We start from the raw sequence: 17682 nt of genomic DNA, 5'->3' as shown, positions 1-17682 counted from the left end.
ATTTGGACGCATGGTCTGGTCATGTGTGCTTTCCGTAGAGAGGGAATCCAAACCAAACAGCCTTCCCCTTGTTGATGTACGTGCATCATTTACCTCCTGCGTCGCTAACATATGGATATCTCGCGTTTTATCGTTGTTTTTGAAAGCGTCACAGCCACATTGCTTCTGAAAATCCGGTGATCGGTGGCCTTTATTATGAGTCAAGGTAAGCTTTAACTTTTTTCCTGGTTTTTGATCTGCACGTTGTGTTCCCTGATGAAAATGCTCAATTAGCCAAACAGTGGGGGAGGTTAGCTCACTGTGCACAGTTTATATTTATGGATTAGCAATCGAGCTGGAGTCTAGACATGTGAAAGTCCAAGCAAGTTACATTTTGAAGTCACCATTCCTACAGATAACTTGGCTATATGGGTTAACGTGACCTTTATTTTCAAGAGATACTGTGTGTGTCTGTCCTTGATAGGATGATAGGTTGGATAGTTTAGCTAACTGTACATAATGTGCATCGATATTCAGGGGTAATAGGCCTGCATTGTAACTTCCTAAACATTTCCCCACTGTAGCCACGATGGATAACGACTGCATTGCGCTACTCCCTGGAGTATTGGCATTTCTTGCGGACCCCAAGCAGTCTCTACCTGATGACACCTGTCTAGAGAAGCTGTTGGACTGGCTCACTAGCATCGTCAAAGAAGGTAAACAAGAAAATCTGTGGTGTATGATATTATTGCAAAGCATTTTATTGCAGCTATGTCTGATAGTGGTCTGAGAATGCAGACTTGTTTTCTTTTCAGCCCATGGCTGTCTTCCCTTTGCCAAGATGAAGCAGTCGTGTGCATGGCCCCCTTTTTGGAAGCAGGTGTTGTTTGTGTTATTTAAAGTGAGGCATTTATTTCAGTTTGACAGCTATTGTAGCCCAATCTAGAACAGACCATGCCTGCTGATTCATAACCCATGTAATACCACTTGAAATATTTATTATCAGTGTTTCTCACCTGCCATACTCTCATGATTAGTGTATTACATAGTACGGAGGAATTGCTGCAGTCAGATACAGCTTTTTACCCAAGTGACCAGACAAATATATTTGACACAGGAGTGACTGTTCAATGAGCAGGCGTTTCAAAGCTCACACGTTTTGTGTTTTTATTTATCGTCTGATTTTTGGCAGATGAGGAGCGGAATCTTCTGGATCAGCAGCCATACCTCCTGGAGTTCCTAGGCAGCATGTTTGAGTCCAAAACCACAGATCCCATAATCCTCTCCTTCTCCCTCAAACTCACTGGTCTCCTGGCTGCCACGGAGAGGGGATTCAGCCGCTTGGACGTGAGTCAGTCAACAACAGTATGCCATGAGAGAGAGAGAGAGAGAGAGAGAGAGAGAGAGAGAGAGAGAGAGAGAGAGAGAGAGAGAGAGAGAGAGAGAGAGAGAGAGAGAGAGAGAGAGAGAGAGAGAGAGATGGATGGAAATTATGAAATTTTGAAAGCAGGTGTTATTTGACAATGCAGACTGTGGTAATAAATTACTAATGACACATTACATTAAGTTTAGCTGGTGGTTTTGACCAAAACCATATAACCTCAGCAAAGCATTCAGTATAGCATGATGTATGGAGGGAATTTCTGCAGTGAAGTCGATCGGTATTGGCCATATGACCAATACAAACCCAAGCATTCAGTATAGCATGGTGTAAGGAGGGACAGTGCAGTGAAGTCGACAGGTTGTGAACCTCAGGTGACCACAGTCAGACCACACTAGTCACTATCACCTGCCATGTCTGATTCCAGAACTCCAAATCCCACAATCCTCTCCTTCCCTTTCAAACTCACTGTTCTCTTGGCTGGGCTGCCGCTGCCTCTGCCGCTGAGAGGGGACTCTGCTCAGCTCCTTGGACGCGAGTCAACAACAGCCTGCCTGACTCGAGAGGAAACTGGCAGCAGAGAGAGTAGAGAGAGAGAGGTTTCATTGGTCCATTGTTTCCGGGTTCTATTATTGCAAGGGGGAGGGGGGGGAATCCCCCTTTAGGCAGACCTAAGCAGACCTAAGGACTGTTCTATTCAATGCTAGGAGTATTATAACGCGCCCCTTTAGGCAGACCGGAACCTGGTCACGTTAGGTGCCCATAGCAACCTATTACATTGGCATATCTCTATATACTTGAAGAATCTCTGCTGGCAGCGTCCGTGACAGTAGCTGTTGCTGTAGCAGTGCAGTAGTGGATTCAGCTATTTGCTGAAACAGGATTAGACAGGGAGACCATCACTGTAAAAAGTGCTGCATAGGGTAGAGTTGTTGTTTTCTGGCTGATGCTTTGCTGTGCTGGTTAAAAACTGACAGACCCCGTCTGCACTGCACCTCTTGAAAACGTGTCCCATGCCAGGGGTTTAAAGGGGTATGCCACTATTTTGGGGCTTAATACAGTTAAAATCGTTGGCTGGGGTTTATAAAGGTGGTTAAGTGTCTTATTTTTCATGTTAAGCGTTGTCTTGCTTTAAGACAAGTTAAAAGAGGGAATATGTCGCTAAGATAGTGAAAGTCAATGGATCCGTGTAGCATTGTAGCATGCTACACGGATCCATTGATTTTCACTAGCTTAGCGACATGCTCCCTCTTTTTACTTGTCTTAAAGCAAGACAATGGCTTACATGAAAAATAAGACACTTTACCACCTTTATAAACCCTGACCAACGATTTTAACTGTATTAAGCCCCAAAATAGTGGCATACTCCTTTAATATGACTATGTAGTAATGACATATAAATGCTTTCTTGAAACGAGATTAGCCCGAGACAGAGTCACTATAACGTGGTGCATAGAGTAGGTGTTTCCCCTGTTGTGTATGGCTGATGCTTTGCTGTGCTGAGCACTATACTTCTGGAAAATGTGTCCCATGCCAAGGGTGTAATATGACTATGTGATAATGACATGTAAAAATGCCTTCCTGCAACGAGATTAGCCAGAGACACAGTCACTATAAAAATGGATGCTTTGCTGTGCTTGTTAAAACCAGACCCTGCACTAACACCTCTTGAAAACATTTCCCAACTATGTAGTAATGACATGTAAATGCTTTCTTTAAATGAGATTATGCAGTCACTAAAGTGGTGCATACATACAGTAGGTGTTTCCCCTGTTGTGTATGGCTGATGCTATGCTGTTCTGTGTAATACATTGGATTAACAGCTATCCCATATGACTATATTGTAATAACAAGTTAAAGGGTAGCGTCAGCCAATTTCGACATGCAGTTGTAATGCTCACACTACCCTGGACTTGTCAGTATCTGAGATTTTTTTTTTCCTTCAGCCTTTCCCGAGATCCTGGTCATTGTAATGGGGGCAGGTGTTGGTTTACATTTTTTTTTTTTTAATCTTGATTTATTCCCAAAAATATCCAAAAGGTTATGCAACATCAGCAGACAACTAGCAAACAGCGATACCTGTTGGGAAAATATTTTGAGTAGGCCTATGTTAAGAAAGTTTTTAATGTAAACAAAGTCTGCCCCCATTAGAATAGCTCAGATCTCGGAAAGGCCCGAGTCAAAAAATGCAGCATCGCCGGGTACTGACAAGTCAAGGGTAGCGTGAGTGAGCAATACAACAGCATATTGAAATTGGCAGAAGTTATTCTTTAATGCTTTACTGATATGAGATTAGCTGGGGAAACAGTCACTGTACAAAATGGGGCACAGTTGTTTCTGTGTAGTTTATGAGCTCTTCACTGCACCTTATGTCAATGGTTTACTGCTGCTAGATGCCAGTGCTGTCGTTGTGAAATATTCATCTTTGGGTAATTTAAAAGTCTGACTTGTACTGGAAGTAAAGCAAAGTGTACAAAAAAAGCTACAGCATTCAGTTAGGACTGAGTATCAAATTTGGTAAGGTAACACTTCATTTTATGGTGTTGGTATTTAACAGTGTAGGTACACTGGTACACCGTGTCTAATAACATGTGATGTCATATAGCAGGGGTGTCAAACTCAAATTGACTGAGGGCCAAAATCAAAATCTGGAACAAAGTCGCGGGCCGAACTCAACAAAAATTGGACTAAAATTATGAGTACATGCACTTCATACTCAAAGTTAAATTTCACACACACTCTTTCCCATCATATACTGTATGGTAGTTCAAATGTCTCTGCACATCCTGTGACGCACCATATTTCATGTTCAAGTCTTGTTACAATACATTAATGGTGCATGTGGGCCAACTGTAATACACACTTGAAATGATCCCGCGGGCCGAAAAAAATGGCTCTGCGGGCCAGATTTGGCCCCCGGGCCTGAGTTTGACATCCCTGTCATATAGTGTTATAATAAAATGCAAAGCAAAACAATCACCTCCTATGTCAAGGTGCATGTCTAGGTAGGGGGAGCAGAGGTACCCAATCCATGTCCACAATCAATCAAACACATGCGTGACAGTAAATTAATTATGTCTACATCTCACAATTAATTTTTGCCAACATACTCAAATAAGTCATATTCCAAAATATTCAAATCTAACTTACACTTCGTGCAAAGGGAAAAGAATCTGGTGCCACACGGATGTCTATTTTCTGCTATTTATTTTTTCAGTGCAGTAAGACTAACGTTTCGACATGCGTCTTCATCAGAGTCCTCCCTAAATTACACTTCCTTCCTTAATGTACCTTTTGGGGATTACAGTTTTTCTCGATTGCTTACACACATTTTTCGGAATCAGTTCTCGAATTCTCAAAACTCTAAACACAAATCTCCAAACCTCACACACAACGGGCAAAACTCCTCACTACCTCTGAAAAATGCACGTCTTGTCTCAAAACAATGTCCTCTCTTCTAAAAAGGTAATTTTGTTCTCGAATGACACACACAAGCAGTCATTTTAATACACTCTTATGTGAACCATTGAACACTACTATGCACAAGGTAAAACTCTATACTCAACTTGAAACACAGTAGAAACTTATTTTCTTCTGTGTTCTACTTACTAAAGAGGGTATTTTACTGTAGTAAAATACTGAAATATTGTTTTTAGACTCGGAGTACACAGATGTGTATATATTTTACATATTTTTCTGACATTTAAAAAATTGCACTAATTTATTGTAAAATATTGGGTAACCACATGAAAGTGATGTCTTGTATAACATATTTTTGAGTTCAAAAACTAAACAAATGTGTTTTCTCCTTGCATCTACTCATTTTTCATCAATATGACATGCAATGTGTGTCCTTATGGGGTGATGATTTCAGATTGTAAACCGGTATGAAGAGAGTTTGCCCATGTGATGAGGAAGTGAACTTAGTATGGCAGTTGATTTTAGTATTTTAAATGACAGTGTGTTCAATGCGACAACCAGGGTTTTTCTTCATGAAAATTGTGTGTAATCCAGAGAATTGTGTGTAGTGGTTTGAAAAGAGTGTGTTTTAAAACTGAAATGTGAGTGTAAAGAAGGAATTGTGTTTAGTGTTCAGTGACATTGGTTAGGGGAGTTGGGAAATGGGTGAGATGTTCAGAGAATTGTGTGTGAAGTACCAGAAATTGTGTGTAAGCAATCGAGAAAAACTGTAATACATTTACTTTACTCACTACTCTACTTGGAAGTTGCACAGATACAAAAAATACAACTTTCCCCTGTGGAAATATCTCACATGAATTCTTAAATGGTGAAAATGACTCCAGCAGTTTACAAAGTATGTGAAAGACTGTTGTGTTTTATCCCCGTCTGCAGGAGCGTGGCATAGTGCGAGGGGCGTTTGCGTGTGAGGATGCGAGCGCAGGGGCGGTGAAGGTGCAGTGGGAGGAGGCCTCGGTGCGCTGTGGTTGGCTGCTGGGACTGAGGGGCATGCTGACGCACCAATCAGCTATGGGCTTCATCAGCCAGACTGGTGGTGAGTAACATGTAACACTTGTAAATGCATGCACGCACACACACAAATGTATGCAGAAGCATTCACACATTGGCGTGAGTCATACATGAGACACAGACACTCGAAGACATTGACACTCACAGACATAGACTTATGCAACACAGTCAAACCCATGTGTATTTCACCAATGAATTTCCAGGGAGTATACCTGAACTAATACCTGAACCGGATCGAATATCCATACACATACTGTACACACAAGCGTTGCAGAGCGGTGCATGTTTTGTCCAATCAGTTTGAAATCTTTGGCAAAATGTAGCAAACGTTGCAGAACAGTAGTAGTAATTGAAATTCTCTGTACATCTCTCATTCCTCCCCTGCAGGCCTCACAAAACTCATCCTCAAACTACAGTGCGACAGAAGTCTATTTGTCGCCGCAGCTGCCAATCAGCTCCTTGCTCACATCCTGAACTTTCCACACCAACCAATCACAGAGCAGATCGCCAAAGAGAACATGCACAGCCAACCAACCAGAAACCAAGCAGCAAAAGAGAACGGGGACCATAGCCAGCCAATCATTGAACAGTCCGCGGAAGGGAACGGAGACAATCATCGACCAATCGCAGGGAAGACGGACAAAGCAGCCAATGGACATCAGGTTCCGGAATGCAGTTATGTCACAGTGGAGATTGTGGGGCATGTAGAGGAGGCGCTAGTTTCACACGAGCACTTCCGTGTGCTCCAGGCACTGAGGCTGCTGGCCCTCAGTCTGCCCGGCTGCGGTGCTCCTCTCCTGGGTAAAGTGTGGAGGGCTGCCCTGCATCCTCTGGAGTCCCTGGTGGAGGCTGGAGGGACCAACAAGATCTCACTGCCCGTTATGGACGTGTTACAAGCAGCATCCACGTATGTTGGACAGAGTCAGAGTTTTGTTTTCTTTTTAGCACATTTTAAACATATACAAGTTATTTACTTTGCATTTTCAAATGGTTTATTTTTGTGTTATATTAGGCATTGTGTGTCAAAAGCGTGTTTGCACCAGGGATCACCCGAATGTTTGGGTGCGATTGTCATCATGAAAATGCAACCAATGAAATGTTGTTTTGAAGGACTGAGCTGTTTGGCCAATCAGAAGCCAGAGTGGAGGAGCTCATGAGAGCAACGCTGAGAGTGGACGACCCCAAAATTGCCATCCAGTGTGCCTCAGCCATCACACGCCTGCAGAACGGGTACACACACACACACAACTACACACACACACACACACACACACACACATACGCACAACACACACACACACACACATACTGTACCTATGCACACACCTACGTGTGTGTTGTGGTATTTAGTTACTTAAAACCTCTCTGACTTTCTCCTTCCTCCTTCATTCTACCTCATTGGCTCACCGTCTCCCTCTTTCTATCTCTCTCTCTCTCTATCTCTCTCTCTCTCTCTCTCTCTCTCTCTCTCTCTCTCTCTCTCTCTCTCTCTCTCTCTCTCTCTCTCTCTCTCTCTCTCTCTCCCTCAGCTCTGAGAGCCTGAGGAGGATGGCTGTGGGTATAGTTTTGCAGCCGCTGGAGTTCATCACCGGCTCTCCTCTGCAGTCGCAGCATCTTGGCTCAGGTACTGTACATGCTGACACTTTGAATATCACTCTCCTCTTCCAGTTGGGCAGTCACACCAAGCCAGGATCCTCCTGTGTGTGTGTGTGTGTGTGTGTGTGTGTGTGTGTGTGTGTGAGAGAGTGTGTGTGTGTGTGTGAGAGTGTGTGTGTGTGTGAGAGTGTGTGTGTGTGTGAGAGTGTGTGTGTGTGTGAGAGAGTGTGTGTGTGTGTGAGAGAGAGAGAGAGAGAGAGAGAGGGAGAGAGAGAGAGAGAGAATAAAAGAGTGGGAGAGATGTAGCCAGGATGTCCCACCAGGTTCATATACTATAGTTCTGGAAAACGACATCTCTGGGGCAGACTCAACAAGATTCTATGAAATGTCTCTGCATACAACAGACTTCAGATCAGACTGTTAGTACATGATATGGATGTAGAAATGTTTTTGCTGTTGAGTTATAATACATCACGCATACAGTAGCTGACTCTTTTTATCCAAAAGGACTTACAGTTCCAGTATATGACGGCCTATTGGCCACAGTCCCTGGAGCAATGTGGGGTTAGGGGCCTTGTTCAAGTGTACTTCAGCCATGGATGAAAGAAAGAAGGGATCTGTAAGGATGGGGATTGAAGCTGCAAGGGACCCACTAGTTTGACGCCTTCTCGGTACTTAAGTGGTACATCACATGGTAATCAAACATTTCAAACAAGCGATTTAAGGTTGGGTTTAGGTTTAGGGTTAAGGTTAGGGTTAGGGTTAAGGTTAGGTTTAGGTTTAGGTTTAGGGATAGGTTAAGGTTAGGTTTAGGGTTAGGGTTAGGGTACCGAAAGGGCGTCGAATTAGTGAGTCCCGAAGCTGCAACCCTGTGATCTACAGTCCAGCTCCCTAGCGATGACCCCACAGCTCCCCCATGTTTTGTGGCGTATATTTCTCACTAATACCTTTCTGTAACCTGTCATGTCTTTTCTCCGTTTGTGTTTTATTTCACTCTCTATGTATAGGGTGAAGGCAGTATTAATAGGACCAACGTAACCTATGAGTGACAGTTTCTCATTTCCTCTTTTGAGTTTGTTTTGTTCTGTTTTGTGTGTCTTGTGTTTTTGTCTTCTGTTGGGGTTTGTATCATTTGTAAAAAGAAAAGAGAAAAATGTAAAATAATGTATGCATTTGTTTTGACCACAGGAAGAACAGTGCTTCTAATGGAAGAAAACTGATATGTTGTCAATAAAGCAATCAATCTGTAACCTGTCATGTAACAGGTGATGCGGAGCTCTTCAGCCAGCGTCAGCCAGTCCTGGGTGAGCAGATGTCCCAGAGGTCCATGTGCATCTCCCTGCTCTCCCTGTCCCTCAGCAGTGTGGCAGAACTCAGCCTCTCCGTAAGTCACTTTGATGTGGCATCTGTTCTCATGTTCTCTGTGGACTTACTGTTAGGGGTGGTGCGATCCCGCTAATTCATTGTATAAGTATCTTTTTCGCCAAATGCAATTAAGTATGTCATTAAATTGTCGGTGATGGATCCTTTTCCCAGAATTCCCTGTTTGTGGACGCCCCTAGCCAGTCTGTGACCGGAGCAGTGCTGCAGCTTCTGAGAGTGTGTTTGGGACAAAGCCCCGCCCACCTGCCCTACAACAAGTCGTTCCTCCACCTGATTGGCTGCAGCAGGGTTCAGAGGTGTGGCCTGGATGCCCTCACTAGCCTCAGTTCGTGTGACGGTAGGTCATGCCACTTTGTATGTCCAAACTCATTGGGTTCTTTCAATTATTTATCCCAGTTCCCATTCTTGGCCTGTGCTTGTGGCCTTACACTTCGCTGTCATCCCGCCGTCAGAGATTCTTTAAGTACAGTCCCAGGAAAAAGTTTGTACACCCTTTGAAATGTCTTACCTTTCTGTCAAAATTGGTCATAAAACACGGTCTGATCTTCCCGGAAATCACAAGAAGGAACAACCAGAGTCTGCTTTAACTAATTCAACCCAAACATTTACAAGTTTTCATATTTTCATTGGCCATAAGATGTAAACAGTCACAGGACAGCAAGGCATAAGTAAGTACACCCTTGCATTCAATAGGTTTTAACCCTAAGTTAGTCACAATAACCTCAACCAGATGTATCCTGTAGTTGCAGATCAGATTAACGAAACAATCTGGATGCATTTCGTCTCAGTCTTCTTTAGAAAACTGCCCTTCTTCAGCAAGGTTTCTGGGATGTTTGGAGTGAATAGCTTTCTTGACCTCATGCCATATCGTCTCAAATGTTTTTTGTCAGAGCTTTGACTGGGCTATTCCAGAATGTGTATTTCATTGTTATGAAGCAATTCTAAAGTCAATTGCCTCTAAAATATGGGTTGTTGTCCCATTTCAGCACCCATCCTCCTGTGTGCCTCAACTGTGTGACAGACTACCTCACATTTTTTCTGTAAAATATCTCAATAAACTTCTGAGTTCATTGTTCCACTGATAATAGCAAACTGACAAGGGCCTGAGGCACCAAGGTAACCGCATATAATGATGTTCCCGCCACCATACTCAAAAGTGGAGATGATGTTTTGGTGAAGGTGTGGTTCTCCAGTTCTCCTCCAAACATGACATTGTGTGTTCCCCTGAACAATTCAACTTTGGTTTCAACGTTGGTCTCCAGAATATTTAGCAGCAATTATGAAGCATATAAATGCTTTTTTGCAAACCTCAAAGGTGCAGCAATATTTTTTGGACAGAAACCCCATTCATTTTAGATTGGCAGAATGAACCCTATTTTTAGCTATTCTTGGTTACATCTCCACTTTTGAGTATGGTGGCGGGAGCATCATTATATGCGGCTACCTTGCTGCCTCAGGCCCTTGATAGTTTGCTATTATCAGTGGAACAATGAACTCAAGTTTATTGTAATATTTTACAGAAAAAAAAACGTGAGCAAGTCTGTCACACAGTTGAAGCACACAAGAGGATGGGTGCTGAAATGTGACAACAACCCATACTTTAGAAGCAAATTGACTTTAGAATGGCTTCATAACAATGAAATACACATTCTGGAATAGCCCAGTCAAAGCTCTGACAAAAAACATTTGAGATTATATGGCATGAAGTCAAGAAAGCTATGCACTCCAGACATCCCAGAAACCTTGCTGACAAGAGGCAGTTCTCTAAAGAGGAGGGAGACAAGATACATCCAGATTGTTTTGCTAATCTGATCTGCAACTACAGGACAAGTCTGGTCGCAGATATCGCAACTAATTTAGGGTTAAAACCTATTTAATGCAGGGGTGTACTTACTTATGCCTTGCTCTCCTGTGAATGTTATAGCCTTATGGCCAATAAAACTATGATAACATGTAAATGTTTGTGTGGAATTAGTTAAAGCAGACTCTAATTGTTCCTTCTTGAGATTTCCGGGAAGATCAGACCATGTTTTACGATCAATTTTGACAGAATTGTAAGAAATTTCAAAGGGTGTACAAACTTTTTCCTGGGACTGTATATAGAGATATGCCAATGTAATAGGTTGCTATGGGCACCTAACATGACCAGGTTCCGGTCTGCCTAAAGGGGCGTGTCATAATACTCCTAGCATTGAATAGAACAGTCCTTACGTCTGCCTAGGTCTGCCTAAAGGGGGAGTTGCAATAATAGAACCCGGAAACAATGGGCCAATGGAACCTCTCTCTCTCTACTCTCTCTGCCGCCGTTGTGGAGAAAACAAAGTTTCCCCGCTGTCAGTCTAGCTGCAACAGCTTTTGGGGGGCTTTTCCACATTCAACATCACGATTTGGAAAGAAAAAAAAAAACGTTTTAATTGCGCTTTTGCAAGATATTGAAGTAAACTTCTCTCGACTCGTCAATGACGTTTTGTGACGTCATTGCAAGGCCACAAGCACAAGGGAGGACGGGAGTTAGGATAATGAAAATAACTCTCGGATAAGCTCCAATTAACAGATATAACAGACAATGATGTTTAGATGCTGTATGTTGCTGTGGCTCACTTGGATTCATTCTATTGAAGCAATTCTAAGTAGTTGTTTCTGAATGAAAATAATGTTCCTAAAATGTTATTGGTCGTTCATCAATGTGTAACATTGTGAAGAACAATTACTGCTACTGTCTTCAACTACTGCTACCAAACTGTAGGACATTGGTGCTCAACCATAAGCCTGCCGCCCCCTTGACCTTATCATAAGCTTTCCGATGCCCCTCCCCTTAAGTATTAAAACATAAAATGGACTAATTCCCCCCATTTGCAACTGAGCAACCCTAACTTTTCAGGGTTTTTTTTCTTCTCAACAACTGTCAAACTACTGTTTGATGACCAAAGTTGCTTTCTGGAGAGAAAAAAACCCTCACTCATGCAGTCATATTGGACATATTTCACCGTTGTTCTAACCAAGATTTGAATTGTGTTCCTCAGGAAGTCAAGTTCTCAGGAAGGAGGTTCTAGACGTCCTCCTGCAATACCTTGAGCACCCAGACACTGAGCCCACGGTAAGCTGTCCATGTTTTCACAGCACGGTAAAAGTCTGCTACCCTCATGAACTAGTAAGCAGTTGTTGGAACAGTAATGCCGTGTACAGACCAGGAGCGAACGGAGCGAATGAAGCGACGGAAGTCATTATTTCTCTATGGAGGGAACGCGACCTGCGCTACCAAAGTGAATTCGCCAGGAGCGAAGCTTCTTGCGCAACCAGAGCGAATTTCACCGATTAAACTAAATCTAATCGCAGGCGAATTCGCTCTGACGCTGTTCGGCGAAAACCAATCAGAACGTTCATATCTCCGAATGTCCCAGGCTGTCAAGCCAAAGCCGTTATGTGATTAGCTGAATCAAATATGTCAATGCTGCGTCTGCAGCGAATACAGCGAATTCAAGGCGAAACTTCTTCTGCTACCCACGCTACCAGGCAGCGTAGTTCGCTCTTGGTCTGGACACGGAATTAGGGTTTTCTGTTCAGTTGCTAACACTATCTCACGTGGAGCATATTGGAATGTGTTGAAATGTGCCTGAATAGAGTTCTGTGAGCTTCAATTTGCTGTACATATAAAGTGTGTATGTGCGTGCGTGCGTGCGTGTGTGTGTGTGTGTGGTCTACAGGTCCTGCAGAAAGCTCTTCAGGCGTTATTGAAATGGATCTGTGTGCCGTCTCCAGAGCCCTCAGACCAGACGCATTTCCATGCTCACAGTAAGCACACACACAAGTCTTTAATTCCCATGTAGGAAGCTACTAATTAAAACGACACGATATTAAGTTGTTCCCCTCTACAACAAGGTTGCCAGTTTTGGCTGTTTGGGATAACAAATAAAAGTAAATGAATAAATTGCCCAGGTTTTCCTGTAGATTTCTGGCCATAGAAATCAATAGTATTGGGTGGGATTAAGTGCCTCCATTCCGTTTTCTGAGCATTTATTGGGCTGAAAATAGGGCTGTGCAATATGACGATATATATCGTTATTGTGATATAAAAGTGTATATCGTGACCTTTCTCCTATATCGCTTATATCGTGATAGTACTTTTATACATTTTATACAATTGAACATAATTTAATTACATTTCATGTTGTCACAATACACTCTAAAAGTTAATGTAACTGTAAAAATAAGAATAAAAAGATCCATTATAAAGAAAGGTTGTTTTGCGACATGAAAAAATAAGGAGCAAATAAAGAGAATAACTGAAAGCATATGTAATTGTGCTATATCGGGATATATATCGTTATCGTGATATAAAGTAATCCATATCGTGATATTGTTTTTTCTCCATATCGTCCAGCCCTAGGTGAAAATCAACAGTCGTACCTGGCAACGCTGCTCTCCCAAGCAAATAGGCAGACGTTACAAGAGCTGCTCCAAGTTGTACTGTAGGCCAGTGTTTCCCAACCAGGGGTACGTGTACCACTAGGGGTACACGAGCACACTGCAGGGGGTACTTGGAAAGATGTTATTATTATAACAAATGTATGGAGCAGTCACATCAGGACAGAGAAAGCGATCTAGAACATGAATTGGGGGTACTCATGGCACAACTAAGAGGTTTAGGGGGTACGCGAGACAAAAAAGGTTGGGAAACACTGCTGTAGACTTCATTTTCAACGTTTGTATTGCCATGAAAAGTCAAACCTGGACTCACCAGTTATCAAGTTGTTAGCAATACTTGCAGTGTCTGGTTTAAAGCAATAGTAGAAAGCAAGGCAAAAGACTTGAGGTTACCAAAAAGCGAGAAAACATTCTCTTCTTGTTTGACGTACATTATCATAATGTGTGTGTGTGTGTGTGCGCGCGTGTGTGTGTGCGCGTGTGTGTGTGTTAGATCTCTTCCCAGCGTTGATGAAGCGTGTGTGTGACGTCCACTGGGAGGTGAGAGACTCTACGCTGGAGTTCATCACGCAGCTCACCGTCAACTCTAAAGGTGAGTTGGCAAAGTCCACCACCATGGATATTTACCTCACACTGTTGGGTTACATTGTACGTACAATTACGGAACGATTAACCTTTTTTTGACCGTAATTAACATGCTGTACATTATCTATTTCTCTCTTGTGCATTCACCCTTGATTTCTTTCTATCTCACACACTCACTAACATTTACACACACACACACACACACAATCTCTCTCTTTCTCTCTCTCTCTCTCTCTCTCTCTCTCTCTCTCTCTCTCTCTCTCTCTCTCTCTCTCTCTCTCTCTCTCTCTTGTACACATGCTCGTACTCTATCGATCACTCTCTTTCCCTCACTCTCTTCCTGTCTTGTGTACTGTCCTCCTCTCTTACCCTATTATACCCCACTCTTGTTCTGACTTCCTTTCCCTGACATTTTCTTATTTTCTTCATTTGTTTGACTTCCTAATTTTGTCTCCTCTCTCATCTGTATAATTTGCTCTTCCTTTGGGTTTTTTTGTTTTTTTATTTGTCGTGTCTATCATTTTCTAACCTCTCATTTCACTCTATCTATTGATATCAATTCATGTAACAATATCTGTCTGTCTCTCTCTCTCACTCCCCTGTGTTGTATCTCTCTCTCTCTCTCTCTGTCTCTCTCTCTCTCTCTCTCTCTCTCTCTCTCTCTCTCCATCCCTCCATCTACCAGACTCTGCCGCCCTGAGTTCGGCGTTATGGGGTAGTGGTATTGTGTCTCTGCTGCTGGCGTGCCTGGATGACTCTGAGGGCTATGTCAGGGCGAGTGCCGTCAGTGCCCTGGGACAGGCAGTTACAGCAGCCCACCACCAGGGGGAACTCAACGCCAACTCACCAAACACCCTCACGGTGAGATGCTTTGCTTTGGTTTAAACCAGTTAACCCATTTTAGTCTGGAGCAGCATATATGCTTCATTTAGGCACTTGAGATTTTAGGCTTTTTTTATTAAAAATATGGGTATGTTAGAGCTGATTGAATGAACACATTCTAATGCAAAATGACAGTAAATGAGATATTTAGGTTTTAATAGGCAGAGTGAGAGCACCCTTTCCCAAAAATTGCTTAGGCTAAAATGGGTTGAGACATGCCCCCCCGTCATAAACCTGCTGTTACCAGAATGTCAATGAATCAAGTCATAATGTATTACTAAAGGCCCACTGTGATGTCCTAGTGGTGTAGTACTATGGTAGTTAGGTTTTGTTCAATGACTATTACAGCGTTCCACTTGTGGAATACATTTATAATACATTCATCAGTGTATTAGAACAGGCAGTTACAGCAGTCCGCCAGCAGAGGGAGCTGCTGTCTGTTGTTATAGTCTTGTTTTGGTTTCTGCTGATGATGTGATCACTTGCATTGTTTGTTATCTGTGAAGATTGTCAGTCATCTAGGTCATGGGAGTCAAAACAGTGGCTTTTGTGCATGATGGCTGGCTGGGCACACAGTGCTGAGACATTAGTTGCACGGTTGCACAGTAAAAAGTTCAATAGAAATATGTTGACCGCTCTTGTTGTCTCTGATCTAGTGTTTTCGCCCATTCTCTATTCTGAAAATATCAACAAAGGCAAACTAGTTCTCTATTACTGAAAACCTGATATCTTAGACATCTGCAGCAACTTTGTAGTTTACTTTTTACATTTACTTGAAGTGTTTTCAAGTCTGGGGCCAGATCAAACCGTCTGGCAGGCCACATCCGGCCCCCGGGCCTTAGATTTGACACCCCTGATTTAGCGGGTTGTTGTGGCACACCGTGCTAAGTCCCTTATACCATTTACAGGCAGTGTTTCATGGGGACCCTAACCCACTCTCTCTCTCCCACATACAGTAGTTCCTATCTTGCCTTTTTTTTACAAGAGTAAAGTGAAGAACAACTTCATAATTTACTCAAATAGACAGTGTGCTTGACACTGATTGACACTGGTGCTTGAATTCCTTGAAAATGCTTGAATTTCAATGGAGTGTTTTCAAGGTTGTGAAATTGCTTGAACTTTTGGTGAAGTGCTTGAAAATGCTTGAAATTTGTGTCAAGTCAAACTCAGTAAGGTAAATAATAGAAAAAAAATGTTCAGGCACATCAAAAATCTGAGGCAGTAAGTTTTCAGATGGGCTTTACCATTCAACACCCTAAAATTGATGAGAATGTAGGAAATTGCATCTTAAAAACACACAATTTTCTGGGGGAGGACCCCCACATCCCTTCCCGCAACCGATTTAAAGGTGCTGGAAAACTGAAAATTTGGTACTTGAAGGTGCTTGAAAAGTGCTTGAATTTGTTCATGAAAAAGGTGTGGGAACCCTGAGTAGAGCTTTGAGCAAAAGATTGGTAATTTTGTGTCTTGACCACCTGTCCCCTTTCCCTTCTCCTCCAGGGGGACGTTCTGACCCGCCTGGTGGGTATCCTGTCCGACGACACCGAGGGTTTCCCGCGCCGCGCCGTCATCAAGGCTTTCATTGGCTGGCAGTCCGCTAAACCCCGCCCCCTGGCCTGCCTCCAGCACTCCCTGCCCGGCGTGCTCGCGCTGGGCATCGACGACTTTGACTGGGAGGTCAAAGTTCACACGTTGGAGCTGGTCGAGATGGTCATGGACCAGACGCTAACGCCAATGAAAACGACAACTACGGCAGCTGCAGGGTCTCTTACTACTTCATCAGGGGCCGTGGACCAGAAACTGACAACGATTTCAACAACTACAGGCTCGCCCTCTTCCTTAGCAGGGGCTGTGGACCAGACGCCATCCCCAACGACAACGACATCTACTTCGACAACTACGGGGTCTCCCAGCTCGTTAGCAGGGGCCTTGGAGAAGCTCCATGAGCACGGGACCTTCTGCGTCCTCTTCAAAGGCCTGCTGGACTGCGATAGGCCCGTGGCTCAGAGGGCGTGTCAGCTCCTGCTCAAACTGCGGGAGGTCATGGAGGTCACGGAAGGTCACGGCGACGAGACCAAGGACGAAAGGTCAAAGTCGAGGTCGGAGGGGTCAACGACTGGAGACTCGAGTCCCTCGTTCCACCTACAGAGCCAACACTGGGGCGCGGACCTGTTGAGGAAGTGCACCAAGGAGGTGGCGGGAGGGGTCAGAGAATCTGATTTGCCGGGAGAGGGGAAGGTGGCAGCGGATTGGGCGAGGGGGGAGGTCAGTCTGAGGGAGGTGATGATCCGATTGGACCTGGAGGGCATGAGGGAGGCGTTGATGCAGAGCAGCGATCACGTGATGGCGTCGCCTCAATCGCTCATGGAGGACATACTGGCTGCGGCCAGGCAAGGGGAGGACAACGCAGTGGACTGCTACTGACCACATGCACGCACATGCAGACACATATGCACACACACACACACACACACACACATTGCTACTGACCACATGCAGACGCACACGCGCGCACACACACACACACACACACACACACACACACACACACACACACACACACACACACACACACACATTGCTACTGACCACATATACGCATATGTGCGCGCACACACACACACACACACACACACAAATACTTACCACATATACGCATATGTACACACACACACACACACATACATACACACATACATACACACATACACATTTTGTTACTGACCGCATATACAGTACACACACACACACACACACACACACACACACACACACGCGCGCACACGCACGCACAAACAAACAAGCATACTTGGTGGTGTGGCAGGGCCTGTCCTCCATACTGATAGCCGTCACAAAAAATGTGACTTACAACACACACACACACACACACACACACACACACACACACACACACTGTGGTGTGGCACGGCAGGGTAACAACATCAAGAACCACACTGCACATC

The 17682-nt window shown here is 43.8% G+C and overlaps 1 protein-coding gene across 1 annotated transcript; it reads left to right on the top strand.

The window, feature by feature from the left end:
• The first annotated feature begins 3 nt into the window (after positions 1 to 3).
• brat1 (BRCA1-associated ATM activator 1) lies at positions 4 to 17258 on the top strand. The gene is made up of 14 exons (XM_063198045.1): positions 4 to 205; positions 564 to 695; positions 1172 to 1326; positions 5714 to 5873; positions 6236 to 6755; positions 6959 to 7078; positions 7378 to 7472; positions 8710 to 8828; positions 8981 to 9164; positions 11851 to 11924; positions 12532 to 12619; positions 13746 to 13844; positions 14523 to 14698; positions 16220 to 17258. Exons 1-14 carry the CDS (start codon positions 196 to 198, stop codon positions 17141 to 17143), a joined length of 2856 nt encoding a protein of 951 aa, XP_063054115.1. The 5' UTR covers positions 4 to 195; the 3' UTR covers positions 17144 to 17258.
• The last annotated feature ends 424 nt before the right edge of the window (positions 17259 to 17682 follow it).

The sequence above is a fragment of the Engraulis encrasicolus genome, chromosome 1 (genome assembly GCF_034702125.1).
Source record: "Engraulis encrasicolus isolate BLACKSEA-1 chromosome 1, IST_EnEncr_1.0, whole genome shotgun sequence".
NCBI lineage: Eukaryota > Metazoa > Chordata > Actinopteri > Clupeiformes > Engraulidae > Engraulis > Engraulis encrasicolus.
The sequence above is the reverse complement of the archived record's forward strand: the minus strand, read 5'-3'. Positions and strand labels throughout refer to the sequence as shown.

Excerpts from the sequence above, each read along its gene's own strand:
- brat1 (XM_063198045.1), top strand. Across the intron at positions 5,874-6,235 it reads CTTCATCAGCCAGACTGGTG|GCCTCACAAAACTCATCCTC; the intron begins GTGAGTAACATG and ends CCTCCCCTGCAG. Across the intron at positions 12,620-13,745 it reads GACGCATTTCCATGCTCACA|ATCTCTTCCCAGCGTTGATG; the intron begins GTAAGCACACAC and ends TGTGTGTGTTAG.